The sequence below is a fragment of the Mugil cephalus genome, chromosome 1 (assembly GCF_022458985.1).
Source record: "Mugil cephalus isolate CIBA_MC_2020 chromosome 1, CIBA_Mcephalus_1.1, whole genome shotgun sequence".
In the NCBI taxonomy this organism is placed as follows: Eukaryota; Metazoa; Chordata; class Actinopteri; order Mugiliformes; family Mugilidae; genus Mugil; species Mugil cephalus.
In genome coordinates this window covers 23,268,527-23,281,615 of record NC_061770.1, presented here as the reverse complement: position 1 = coordinate 23,281,615, position 13,089 = coordinate 23,268,527, and the positions used below count along the sequence as shown (strand labels likewise).

Sequence of the window (13,089 nt, the reverse complement as noted above, 5' to 3'; positions counted from 1 at the left end):
GATTCAGTTTTATTTCTCATGATTAACGCAGGGTTAATGGTGCGATGGAAACTGGTGAGCTCAGCCGGAAGCATGGAAATGACAGAATTTACAGCATATTTACGAAGACGGGAGTTTGCTTAGAGGTCTGCATGGAAAAAGCAGAGATGAACACCAAACAAAACCGAGCCACTCTCTTATGTAAGGAAGGAAACGGATGTCACTTAATGCTGCTGTCCAAATGATTTCTTATAACTTAAATAACTCCTGCACCAAAGCCCGCACCAATACTTGAGCCATGGTTCTCTCTGACCTCCAGAAATGAATGGTATCCATGAATGGTCTGATGTCAGCATGAGCGCCAAGCTGCTGACTGGCCAGCCAGTAGCCAACCAGGCTCACCAGTCAAACCCTATAAACATGTTTACGTCCCCATGATTGCCTTCAGTCTGGTGCAGTTGCTAACAAAGTCTGAGAAGAGAAACCCATCAGCAGAGTTGCTCACAAAGTGACGACATGTCCACAGCATCGCGGTTTTTCTGTCCTGCAGCTCGAGTCCTGGTGCACCTTCTGAAGGTCCCAGCTTAGCCCAGTGCTGCGGCTAACAGCTGTGTGGAGGTTTAGGCTACTACCAGGGTGCAGGTGCCTCAGGTACACGTAGGTGGCGGCGGTCTGGTCGTGAGCAGCGGGGCTTCGGGTCACGTCAGCTCGCGGGTGAGTCGCAGCAGCAGCAACATGTAGAGTAACGTCAGGGAGCGTTGGCTCGCTGCTTCATCCATGGCTGCACATAAGACAAGACAGCTTCAGATAATCCTCTACAACCAAATCATTTAGTCACATCCTTTAGCTTCCAGGTGAATCACGTACCTGTGTACTGCTTTCCTTTTTTCTGTCTTGGGTTTTCTGGAGAAACGCAAACAAAAACAAGGAATGGTCAGAACAAACGGCTGAACAAACGTATCCAAAAAACGATAAACTGGGCTTCTTGAAGGCGTTTCATCCAAGTAGCTTCTTCGGTTCTAAAACACTGGTGGAGAGTTGGTGTTCGAATAGGAACATTTGTGGGTGTTACCCATCAGAAACTCCAGTGAATGCTACTCTCCCCCATTCAGAGAACCCAACTCAAGAAGCTACTTGGATGAAACTCCTCTACAAAGTCCTTTCTTTATCGTTTCTTGGATAGGCCATGAACATTCACCAACAAACTCTAAACGAATGGATTCACCGAACACGATGAGGCGGGTGTGGGTGTCCGTGGAGCCCAGTGGGTTCTGGGCCGTGCATCTGAACATGGAGCCGTTGAGCTCGGCGGGGACTCGGTCCAGGATGAGCTCCCTGCCCTCGTGCTCTTCTCTGCCGTCCAGGAGATGACCGCCGACCCTGGTCCAGGTGTACATGGGCTCGGGGAAGACGTCGCTCTGTAGACGCACAAAGGGTCACGTCACAACTCAAAAAAAAAAAAAAAACACGTTCTCAGGGTCAAAATCTGTTCCCAAAGTGTCTCGGAGACCAGGAAAGTTATGGGCTTTAGTTGTCACAAAATTATCTGAGGATCATGTGTAGGTCAGGGCTAATTTACTTACATTCAGTGTTATTGCTAAATAACACTTTCCATACATTTAATGAAGTTTATTCTATAAAAGGTTGATTTAATTATCCAAATATAGGACTGAGAATCTGGAAGAGCCTTTAATTTTAAGAGATGCATGTTTGAGACCATTCCTTCTAACGTGGTCTCAGGAGTAATTAGATGTTAGATGGATGAAAAAATCAACAAATCTTAAATCTGGGAAGGATTCTCAGTCATCCAGGTAACGGTGTATACAAAAGAACAGCAGGAGCAACTACTAGCTACTTGGATGAAATGTCTTGAAGAAACTCTAAAAGTCCAGTTGCTCTTATTTCAGCTTTAATAGCATCACAGCTGTGAGTCTCAATGAACAAGTCTTCACAACGGACCAATAAGGCTTCAACTTATTAGTGAATAAAAAAGGCTACAATATAAAAAATGCTGATACCTGGATGTTTAATGCTTGCTCTTAAAATCACTCACAGAACCTGGAAAACCCACTGTTTCCCCCTGAGGAAGCCCCTGTTTGCACACTGGCCCCGTTCCTAAGGTGAACGCAGAAGAACTCACTGCAGAAGGTCCCAGCTGGAAGCCCTGTACGGTGATCCTCACCGTGTCCCCCACCGTGGCTCTGCTGGGAGTGACTGTCAGCCTGGGTCCTCTGGGAGCAGCTGAGAGGGAAGTAGAGTAGCGAAGGGAAAATTACATATTCTGGGAACGTCCTGGATGAACCACTCAGTATGTGCGCACATGTCCCTTTCATGGAACTGTGGGAGGAACCCGCTGTGCCGACCGACTCTGCTGAAAGGGCTTTAATGACCCACTTAATGTTAATTGCTCTCAGATTGAATTAATGAATTCACTGGCTTATCTTCCAAAAACATCAATCTGTGTCGAAGTTTGACTTTGAATAATGGCAATATGATTTCACTAGTTACGAATATTTTGTATCCAGCAGATTTCTAACTATAATCAGTCACATTTCTTTGGGTCACAAGCATGCAAGGTATTAAATTGACATAAAATAATACAGATTCCTTTCTCGTTTCCCATAGAAAGTCAGTAGAAAGTAATGCAACAACTGTCTGTGAACGACCAGATGATGTGAGGAAATGGATTGAGTTCATGCATGACTCACCCAGTGTGACTTCAGCCTGCATGGGCATGGACAGAGCTGGGTGATTGACCTCACAGCTGAACAGAGCTTCGTTGTCCAGTTGGGGGTTGAGACTCCAGGTCAGCAGGGCCCTCACCTCCATGGTGCCGTCCCCTGTCGCCTGCTGCCGGTGCTGGAAGTAGTAGAGCGGGTCGCTGCTCTGGACCCAGCGGGGGAACTCCCGGCTCACCACCGTCTCCGGGATCACCTCGCTTGTCGGCTCAGTGTTCAGCTCCGACCCTCCCCCCCGGCCCGGCCCGGGACCGGCGGGGCCGTCCTGGTCCAGCCGCGCCAGCTTCCCCTCCTGCTCCACCAGGGGCTGGGACTTCTGGACCTTAGTGTCGTCGAGGTCTCGACTAGGGAGAACCTGGGGAGTCCGGAGCCCCGCCTGACTCGCGGCCCGGGTTTTGTCTTTAGCCGAGCCCTTGCTTTGGTCTCCCGCTGGGGACGAAGACTGAGTTGTCGGCACCACATCGATGAGCTCGCCATCGCGCCTGAAGTACACCTGGAAAGACAAAACGATGGACAAACACCACTACAGTTAGTGGCTTATTTATACTTAAGCCAGTTATAGAGTTTGTCTGTGGAGAAAGATATGATTTTTGTCATTTTTTTTAAATTTAAATATTGTTTAAGCTTTAAGTAGTTTGTCATGCAATACAATTCACTATTTTTTGTATATATGTCAATACTTGTATATTGTTTATTCTATTCTAGTCTTTTAATTATTATTAATTAATTATTATTATTTATCTTTTTACACAGTCCACTCTTCATTCTTGCAGTTGCAAGCTGCAATTTCCCCACTGAGGGACAAATAAATGTCTATTCTATTCTATTCTATTCTATTCTATTCTATTCTATTCTATTCTATTCTATTCAAACAACAACAACCAGTTATATAAAATGCTAACATAATATAAAATGTCAGACAAGCAGTTTGTGAACGCTGCCTTTTTTTATTTTTGTTTTCATAAGAGCTTATCCTGCATAAATCCCGCATGTATCAGGAACTTATACGTCATTGTATGGTTTTATATGATGCATAAATGTTTAATCGAGATTAATGTATTAATCTATCTGCTTATTGCCTCTGCTTTTCCCTCCTCCTTCTCCTCTCATCTCCTCTCCCTCCTTTTTCTATCTTTTCATCCAGCTGGCCTCAAGCAGAAGTCGGCCCCATACGAGGTTCTTGGTTCTTCCAAAAGGTTTCTTCCTCCCGAAGCTTCTATTTATAACTTATATTTTGAATATATCAGCTTGAGTGCATACTGCATGTTTCGGGTCCTTACATAATCTCTAATATTACGCACACACACACACACAGGGATGTAACCCACATTCTAGGCCGATGCAGCTGTATTCATAGATGTGTCCGAGGGCACCTCACAGCTGGATGCCGCTATATTTAATATGTTTTTACAGCTCAGAATATATGGTGAAATAGTGACGGGAGATTCGCTTTAAGGCAAGAGAAGATATATCAGAATGATTGTATTTAAATTATGATTACATGTAATATTGCTCTTCATCTCTGTCCTTTAATCCTCTGACGTGAATTCCCGATACATTTACTAAAGAGGTTGTAAACCAAAGCTGTAAATAAGTTCTTCTTTTTTTCTTTTTTTTTTTCAGACATTCAAGCAGCTGCAGGCGGCGTCACATGAGGGTGATGTGAGCGCTAACATTTCATAACCAGCCGTGCTCTGAAATGAAACTTTAAGCACCCTCTTAAACTCTCGGGATCAGGATTTGCGCGCTCATACATGGACAAATGGAGGGTCGTGACCCTGTCTTTAATATCATATGCTGTGATGAAGTGATGCAAATGTGATTGTGGAGCCCTTCGAGAGTGATTAACGGGAAAAAAGAAGATCTCACCACGGGAGCTGGTTTCGCTCCTGTAACGATGCAAACCAGGGTGAAGTTCTGGGCCTTGTAGCGGCTGAACGGTGCCGGGCTGTTTGCTGCCACCACAGAGATGGATTTTGGAGGCACTGAAGAGAAAATGCAAAGAAGATTAAAGGCCGATGGATATACACGATCAGGCATAACATTATGACCACCTTCCTAATGTTGCGTTGTTGGTCTCCAAAACAGTTGTGGCTCATCACAGAAGGGGTCTGGGTGTCTGGAGGGTGTCCTGTGGTGTCTGTTGTTATGGTGCGTTCCATTTATACTCAGAAGTCAGAATTTCAGAGTCCTGAGTTAGAATTTTCATCTGGAACGCCTCCCGAAGTCGGATTTTCTACTCAGAAAGTTGTAGAATCCTCCTGACCAAGATGGCCGCCCCGTGTGTAAACACTAATCAGAAGCTCCTGTAATATTTCGTTTAGTAGCCCTTCTGATTAGTTTTTGTTGCATTAAATCAGTCGTACACAGAGTTTTTTTCCACATACATACTTTGAAATGCTGTTACAGTGTAATTTAAGTTTTTCATGTGTTAAATGGGAACTACAAGCCCATGTCGCGCTAACAACAGCTAAAAGCAACAACCTGGTAAAACCAAAACAGTGTGAAACACCATTGTGGCAAACTGTGATTAATAGTGTATTTTTTCTACATTTAAATTGAACAATTGAAACTTTTGAATATTTTTATAAATTTCTGTCTGGTGTGGTCTTGTAGATTTCATCACTGTAAATAATTCTAGTACAACTCATGAGTGAATCTGTTCATTTACAATTTGTATAACTTTAATAGTAGACATTTAGTTTAACATTATAGCAATAATATTATTTAATATCAAGATTTAAAAAAAAAATAATAATGTCATTCTACACTCAAAAACTGTAATTACTGAACACACCAAGTTATATTAGGACTTGTTGAGATCTTTCATGTACGCGATCATCTAGTTTTCAAACTTCTGTAACTGGAACGCCGATAACTCAGGTGTGACGTCGTTCCCAGTGCCGAATCCCACCCTCGCCCCATTAGTGGGGGCCCACTAACAACAACCTGTTTCCAGACACCATAAACCCCCTCAGAAGGCCCATGTCCATTCTCTGATGAGTCACAACTGATTTGGATGCACAAGTGAGACCTACACAATATTAGGAAGGTGGTCATAATGTTATGCCTGATCGGTGTATATGGTCGTATAATTCAGCATCAAAGTGAGTACACACCTATGACAACGAGGTCGATGCTGCCAGAGGCGAGAATCACTTTGTCTCTGGAGCCTCTGTCGTAGACGCCAACGTGACACTCGTACATGCCGTCGTTCTCCATCTGGACCTCAGGAAGCCTTTTGTGTGTGCGCAAAGTAGAAAAAAGTTCTTCTTTGTTTCTTAATAAATAAATCCTATAGGCTCTAACCTGTAAACCACATTCGAAAAGGCTACAGGTTACATCAAATGTAATAAACTTAGTAATAGTAATACCGCACTGTTGACTGGTAGACAAGGTCCTCTCGTCTGTGGTTGGCCTCCATGTGGGAGTACGTGACGTTGTACATGGCGTCATAGGTGAAAATCTTTTGCTTAGCACTGCCTCCTTCTATTACCTGCAAAAAAAAAAAACAAAAGTATATTGAGATTACAAATTATGACTCTACAGCATGTTGACGCCGCCATATTGTCAGGAAAACTCTGAGGACAATGACTCGTATACTCACATCCAGTTTATCTGTTTGTCGACTAAAAACAGCGTCTCTACGTCATAACGGCAGCAAAATGTAACTGTGCTAAATAGTCTCTGTTATATGCCAATTTTTTACGACGCTAACACGAAATTATTCTTTTATTTTTATTTATTATAAAACATAACATAAAAAGACATTACGCTTGGAAATGTTGGATTCTGTCCCTGACAGAAAGCGATCACTAGTTTCTTGAGGGATCTCACTGCTTTGTTTCCTCGTTTTATTGCATTAATCCACATCTGCCGTCTTTTGGGATTTTTGGGAATCCTATTAAACCATTTCCACTTTATTCCCAACTATTCTGGCATCCTAGGGTACAACAGCTCCAGGTTTAAGGTTTTGTTGCTCACAGTTGTCAACAGAATACTTATTAGTGAAGCCTGCTTTCCTGCCAATATGGCGGCGTTGTGATTAACAGCGCAGAGTGACGTTGCTGTAGCACTAACTGATTGTCTGTAGAGACATGAACTGACTGAATTTCATCCCACACATGCTACAGAAAAGTCCACATTCACTCCCTCACACGGCGCTGCTCCTGTAGAGGTCATGAACAAAGGTTGATCTCGTTTTCCGGCAATTATGCGATTCATTTGCAGCCGACTCACCCAAAACCAGTTCATGTCCGCAGGCACCACGACTGCATAGCTGACTCACTGTCTGTCTCACTGCTCTCGTTAGAGCTCAGACTCTCGGATTCAGATTTGGACATTCATCCTACATCTGTCTCACACCTCTCAAATGTTTCACTAGAAGCCATCCTTAACATCTTTGTCCCTGGCACATTCTCTTCCAACCTAACCGACTGGAACAGTTTTCATTTTTGTGCAACCTCCTCCCCCTTGTTCCAGTCTAAAAAATCACCTCCTCCATACAGATGTACTTATCAGGAATTAACTTAGCTAGCTACTAGCTCATGCTAACGCTCATCAAAGGCTTACGAAAACAAGAACCTACTATTTCTGCTACATTTATACCACTTACTCAAACTAACCCTGGAATCTATCTTCCTGTGTTGGTCTTTTACAGCTTATTGAATACTGAGGTGCTCAAATTTGCTTCAACCTCATCAACATTTAATCCGTCCGTCAACCCCTGCCTCTCCGACATTACCGCCCAAACCCATGAGAAGCAGAACTGACCTAGGAGCTACGAGTGCGTCCATTTCTACATCTCATCTTCTAAACTCCATTCTCAACCCATATGAGCCACTTTCTAAATACACCTGGTGCAGTTGTGCTGCCTACGCTTGGAACTGTGTCCACTTGGTCAATGAATTGACCATTTTGTGACATTTTGTCAAATGGTTGTTTTACAGATTCTTCTACAATTGTTGGGCCCTGATTGCCTTGGGAGGTAACACCAGTTTAAACTAAAAGTAGCTTCAGTCAGTTGTTAAAGGGTCGGATATGTACAATTAGAGGTTGCCTGAAAAGTTGCCACTAGCTTGTGAACGTTTTTTCTTAGGGTGACAATTAGAATTCATGAGATTCAAGCTGATGTTGCCACATGATGTAAAATTGCATGTTTTTAGAAACTGGTGTAGAAAGCCTCCAGGCGTTGGTGTGACCATCACCACTTTATTATTTTCTTTTATCTTTCTTTCCTGGCGTGTCCGGGAAGGAAAGCCAACAAAGAAAAGTTGAGGGCTAGTTAGCTTAAATTTCAGTCACTTAGGTAAGAAAGGAAACCAAGTAAGTTCTGGAACAGTCTCATCTTGAGCGACAGCCTCTAATTTTGTGGTAGAATTCACTGCTTTTTGTTTTTACTGTGTTAGTCAAAAGGGGGGATTATTTGTGGGGAGATAAAAGGAGGAATTTTGCGTGAACATCAGCAAATACAGGTGCTTTGTTTTGCGTGTGACCTTTAGTGTTGTAGGGAAGTCGGCCCAATTTCGGCGGCTGATGTTGCGGATGTTACTAGCTCGGTGAAGAGGCGGTAACCTTGTGTGGTGTGGTCCCACATTCATTGTGATTGCTGTGGGTGTGGCTTTTCAATTTGTTGCTGGTTCACTTGGATTAAATTTGTAAGCTGCATGTGTGGCCGTGGTGGGGACAGTTCACTGTGTTCTTTCATCCAAGGTAGTGGCTTTGTTTAAGTAATCATTTGGTTTGTGGGTGTTGTGCTCCACATTGTGGGTCACACAACATGGTTTTTTGGATCTGGTGTCGATGTTGTGTGATCGTGGGTAAGAGTTTTTGCTCTAAAAATCGTGTATTAGCTTGACGCCACTAGCTCAAAGCCGCTGCGTTGAGTTCGCTCGTGTGCTCACCCGAAACCAAACGATCTCCCTGAGGTTGCCATCCGTTTGGAAGTTGCACTTGAGCGTCACCGTGTCTCCGATGATGACGGGAGGAAGCGGCTCAATGGAAATGGTTAAATAACCTGCAGAGGAGAGAACAATGAGACCTGGCTCGTACAAGTAAACTGTGAAGTCTGATGTGTCTTCACAAAGCAAACGTGGAAAACATTTCTGATAAACAGTAAAATTTAACAAAGTTTGGACTCAGAATGCAATTTTCTGCTTTGTTTCAGGAAAGGGGAACTGGGATACTTTAACCATTGCGTCCACACCACAGTTTGAGGACACAGATTTGTCCATATCTCTGGCAGAGATTGCTGAGGTAATTGTAGGAAGCTCCTCAGCTACAAGGTACATTTCCCGTAGCATCTTCTCCTGTAGGTCCTTCTTTAGTCTTTGTCTTATACATCTGTTTGGTTCTTCCTTGTGCAATTGTCTCATATTTTTCTTTTTTGTTTGTTTTGTTCGGTCTATTCACCACTTAGCAGGATATTTTAGGATTGTACTGGAAGAGGCAGCATTGTAGCCATGCTAACCGTGATGCTTTGAATGTTGAAAGTGTCTTCCTGGTGGGGGGATCGCGTACATGAGGAGCTCCAGGCCATTTCCAATTTGAAAAGAAAATGTTGCACAAGAGTATATTCACATGGCACACGCATATTAACAGATATTTTAGTCCCTGCACGATTTTACTCACACAAAATCCAAACTGACCTCCTTATTCTTCTACCTCCGTGCTGCAGTCTGGTTGGTGTTAGGGTTAGAACTGATCTGTTCAGAGTTCAAACAGTCCTATTTGGATCGGTACCAAAGGGCACCTTGCAGACCAGCGGCATGGGAGGCCCTCTGATGCCCTCTATCACCAAAACCCGCCTCACCTCCACAGCACTGGCCTGTAGCGCATGACGTCAGCCTGGCTACAGATTATTTTTCCCATGTTTTTCCTCTTAATCCTCCCTGCGGCTTTTCATTCAAAAAGCCTGCAATTTGCCAAGCTCTGGTCTCTGCACACGCACCCACACACACACACACACAAACAATGTGACGGAGAGATTAACACATATCAGAATAACAGTAAGATGATTTAAAAAAAAAAAAAAAAAAAAAAAAAGCAGCACTTGGACACGACGACGGACTCATAATGTTCTCTGTTAACAAGCGAAAGCAGTAACTTAACTCAGGGGGAGCATATTTTAAAATGAGATTAAGGTTGAGTGAAATGAGTGATATCATTGTCCCTGCACAGCTTAGGTTTGGCTGTGGACTCCGGCTGCTTTTGGCCTACTTTACTGGGACAACTACCGAAAAAAGGACAATTCAGCAGATTATCTGCGCTGTGAAGTATTTGATATTTTCATCTTAATTGGAGGAGATAAAGCGTATCTCGTGTTCTCAAAGTACAATTCCTCCAGAATTTCCGTTTAGAAGGAACAGAGCCGTCACCGCTGTCAGATAAAAGGCTCCACATTCAAACACAGCAGCAGCCACCACTTCAGACTAAAAGAAAATATATAATATAACGCTCCTAACGTTGCTGCTATGCTGGGCCGTGGACACCAAAGGAAATACTGGAGTTTCACTTCATGCTAATATCTGTCTTTGATCCCCGAACTCAGTCCTACATCCAGGGCAACCGACATCCATATTCTGACTAAGAGGCCGACAAACTTCAGACCAAAATCCCCTCTAAAGAAGGACTACTATATTAAATTCTGTTCATCTACCAAAGCTCATTTCGAGAAAAAAAACATTAAACAGTCCATCCTGACTAAACCGACAGTATTCATAAATGCATAACCTACACAAAACAAGTTAAATGTTAAAGAAGGGACATATTCTGTCTTTCTGTTCAGATTATTAGATGTGTGCAAATGTAACCGAGCTAAAAAGCATAAAGACTGGACTCTAGTCGACTCTGGAAGCTTAAAATACAGCTACCAATATCCCTACAGTCACATGTTTAACCTCCTGAGACCCGGCGTCCTCATATGGGGACATTACGTTTTAGGTTTGTTGCAGCTCATTCTGCTTCATTTAGACCTGTCGTCCTCGTAAGGAGACACTTTTATCTGCCATGTACCGGTAGCAAAGGGTCAATACACTCATTTACTTATTCTTATTAACTTTTCTAGTTTAATTTGACATGCAAATTTAATTTAACAAATTCACATTGCATTAAAATAAACAGTTTTATATTTTGGTTACACGTTGGTGAGTTAAATTGTAATATACAGTGAAATAATCCCTGTGTCTACATTTTTTTTTCCCCAAACCTGCTTCCAGTTCAAAGATGATGCTTTTTTATATATATATTTATACTTTTTTAGGTCCTACTAATCCCAAATACCTAAAGACTCTTATCTTAAAGAAATTAAGATGCATTCCACACAAATGCTCAGGTCTCAGGAGGTTAAGGTGCATACAAACAGAAATGCAAAGAGACACAGATTAACCTCTAAGCTTGAATACATTTGCTGAGAACAGACAGTTCATGTGCTACATGCCGTGGGCTGCAGAGATGTATAGCCTGTATAAAAACAGGCAGCAGTTCAGCACCATTAACAGCATTTAAAAGTGCTCCACAGCGTGTTGTTAACAGCTGGGTTTTAAAAAAATGAAACAATGAGATTCACCATCAATTAGTTAATGTGCAGCCTCCCCCTCTCTTGACGTGGGCGGGGCATTTGGTGAAGTTCTCAATCTTTCCACGCACTTGTTGAACCGTTGCTAGTTTACTGACCCACTGGTCTCTTCACCTGTATTTCCACCACATTTTCCTAAAAGTCCATTAGAAGTGAAGAAGTTTTTTTGGGAAATACCATGACCTGGATGACTGAGAACCTTTCGCGGAAAACAACTGGAACAAATTATGTGGCTGTGGAAAAAACTATTAACATGTGCTTTTGTGGTTTTATACCGGCAGGCACATTTAATTATTTTAAAGTACAGATTACCTTGAGCAATATGGGTCAGGGTTAGATAAAGGGATTGTTTTTTTTTTTTTTGTTTGTTTTTTCACCAAGGGCCAGGGGTAAATCTCAAAACAGCAGCGTATAACCCACAAGATGAGAACCACAGCACCTGGTTGGATGAACATCTGGATTCCCTGTCAGACGTGACAATAAACCGCAGCTGTTGGATTCATAATAATGTTAAATTTGTGATTTAAAAATCCACATTTACCCCTGAGCCATTTGATCGGTGAATGGTGTTAATTTATAATTCTGTTTAAAAGTAGTAGTTTATTCCTTTTAAATCACATATTGTTGTGATGTTTGTATGGATAGATGAATATTCGTATTTATCTAATTAGTTGTACTGACCTATTATGACAATCAATCAATCAATCAAATCAAATCAAATGACTGCAAATGTTTACAGTTTTTACTCTCGTCGCTTCCATCGGTTTTATTCCACCTCAGCCACATTGACCTGTTAGAGGATTTCGGTCAGTCCTGGAAAACCTTGCATTATGTAACATAACCTTTTTTTACTGGCTTCACTAAAAGCCCCCCTGTCCTACACTATTGCAATGTTTGGTTGAAATCAGAAAAGGATTGCTTTTGCTCGGTTTATAATACTAGGTTAGATTTAGAGTTATGGATCATGAATGGATATTACAGCATGATCCAAGTACATTTTAATCCAATCTGTTATAATTTGATTAAATGCAAATACTCAGCTTTAAATAGAAATAAATTAAGTATTTCTCTTCTGCAAGACAGAGCTACACTCATGCAAATTCATTCACAGTTAATCAAATGTTAAAACCAGCTGCCACACAATGAACCCGGACCATGCAACAACAGAAAATAACTTCTTTTTTTTTTTTTTTGTTATGGCCCTTTAAACATGCACATCTGAGCCAGCGAGCATGCACGAACACACACACCATAGTCTAAAGTTTTTACTCCTCAGCTCATTTCTAACCGTGCAGGAGCGTTGCAGAGGAAAAAAAAAAACTCCTCGTCGTTGGGTTCGTGGACTCACCAGCAGTTAAACTGAGGGCGAGAGCAGAGAGCAGGAGGAAGCAGAGGGAGAGAGGACCAGTCATCTCTCAGACCGAAGGATGCCGGAGTCTGTTATCAGCGCGAAGGAGGCTGGACGCTCTTCATCTCTCATCCTTTAACGCCCGGGCTGCCTCTCTGGGGCTCTCCGGGGTTTATAGTCAGAGGATTACAGCGTCTCTCTCTCTCTTGCGCTGTTTCTCTCTCTCTCTCTCTCACACACCCACACGTGTTTGTATGTGTGTCTTTATGAGGACATTCATTGACATAATGTCTTCAACAGGGGGTCCGCGACCCCTAGGGGGTCCGTGGAGGTACTGCAAGGGGGGGAGGCTCGCAAAATCTTTGGTTGATTAGACATTTTTGTTTATATATGTATGTATAAACATATATACATGTTTTGTTTTGTTTTGTTTTGTTTTGTTTTGTTTT

General features: G+C 42.5%; 1 protein-coding gene across 2 annotated transcripts; it reads right to left on the bottom strand.

The window, feature by feature from the left end:
• Positions 1-531: 531 nt before the first annotated feature.
• LOC125008063 (immunoglobulin superfamily member 21-like) lies at positions 532-12,786 on the bottom strand. Of its 2 annotated transcripts, XM_047585096.1 has the most exons (10): positions 12,641-12,786; positions 8,621-8,733; positions 6,092-6,213; positions 5,837-5,955; positions 4,587-4,702; positions 2,688-3,210; positions 2,120-2,220; positions 1,205-1,397; positions 847-882; positions 532-760 (listed from the first exon to the last, which is right to left on the bottom strand). In XM_047585096.1, the coding sequence occupies exons 1-10, from the start codon at positions 12,702-12,704 to the stop codon at positions 678-680; spliced, it is 1,470 nt and encodes a 489-aa protein (XP_047441052.1). In that variant the 5' UTR covers positions 12,705-12,786; the 3' UTR covers positions 532-677. The 2 variants fall into 2 exon arrangements, with proteins under 2 accessions (XP_047441052.1, XP_047441061.1); XM_047585105.1 differs by lacking the exon at positions 12,641-12,786 and having other exon boundaries at positions 6,097-6,213; positions 8,621-8,642.
• Between the last annotated feature and the right edge of the window lie 303 nt (positions 12,787-13,089).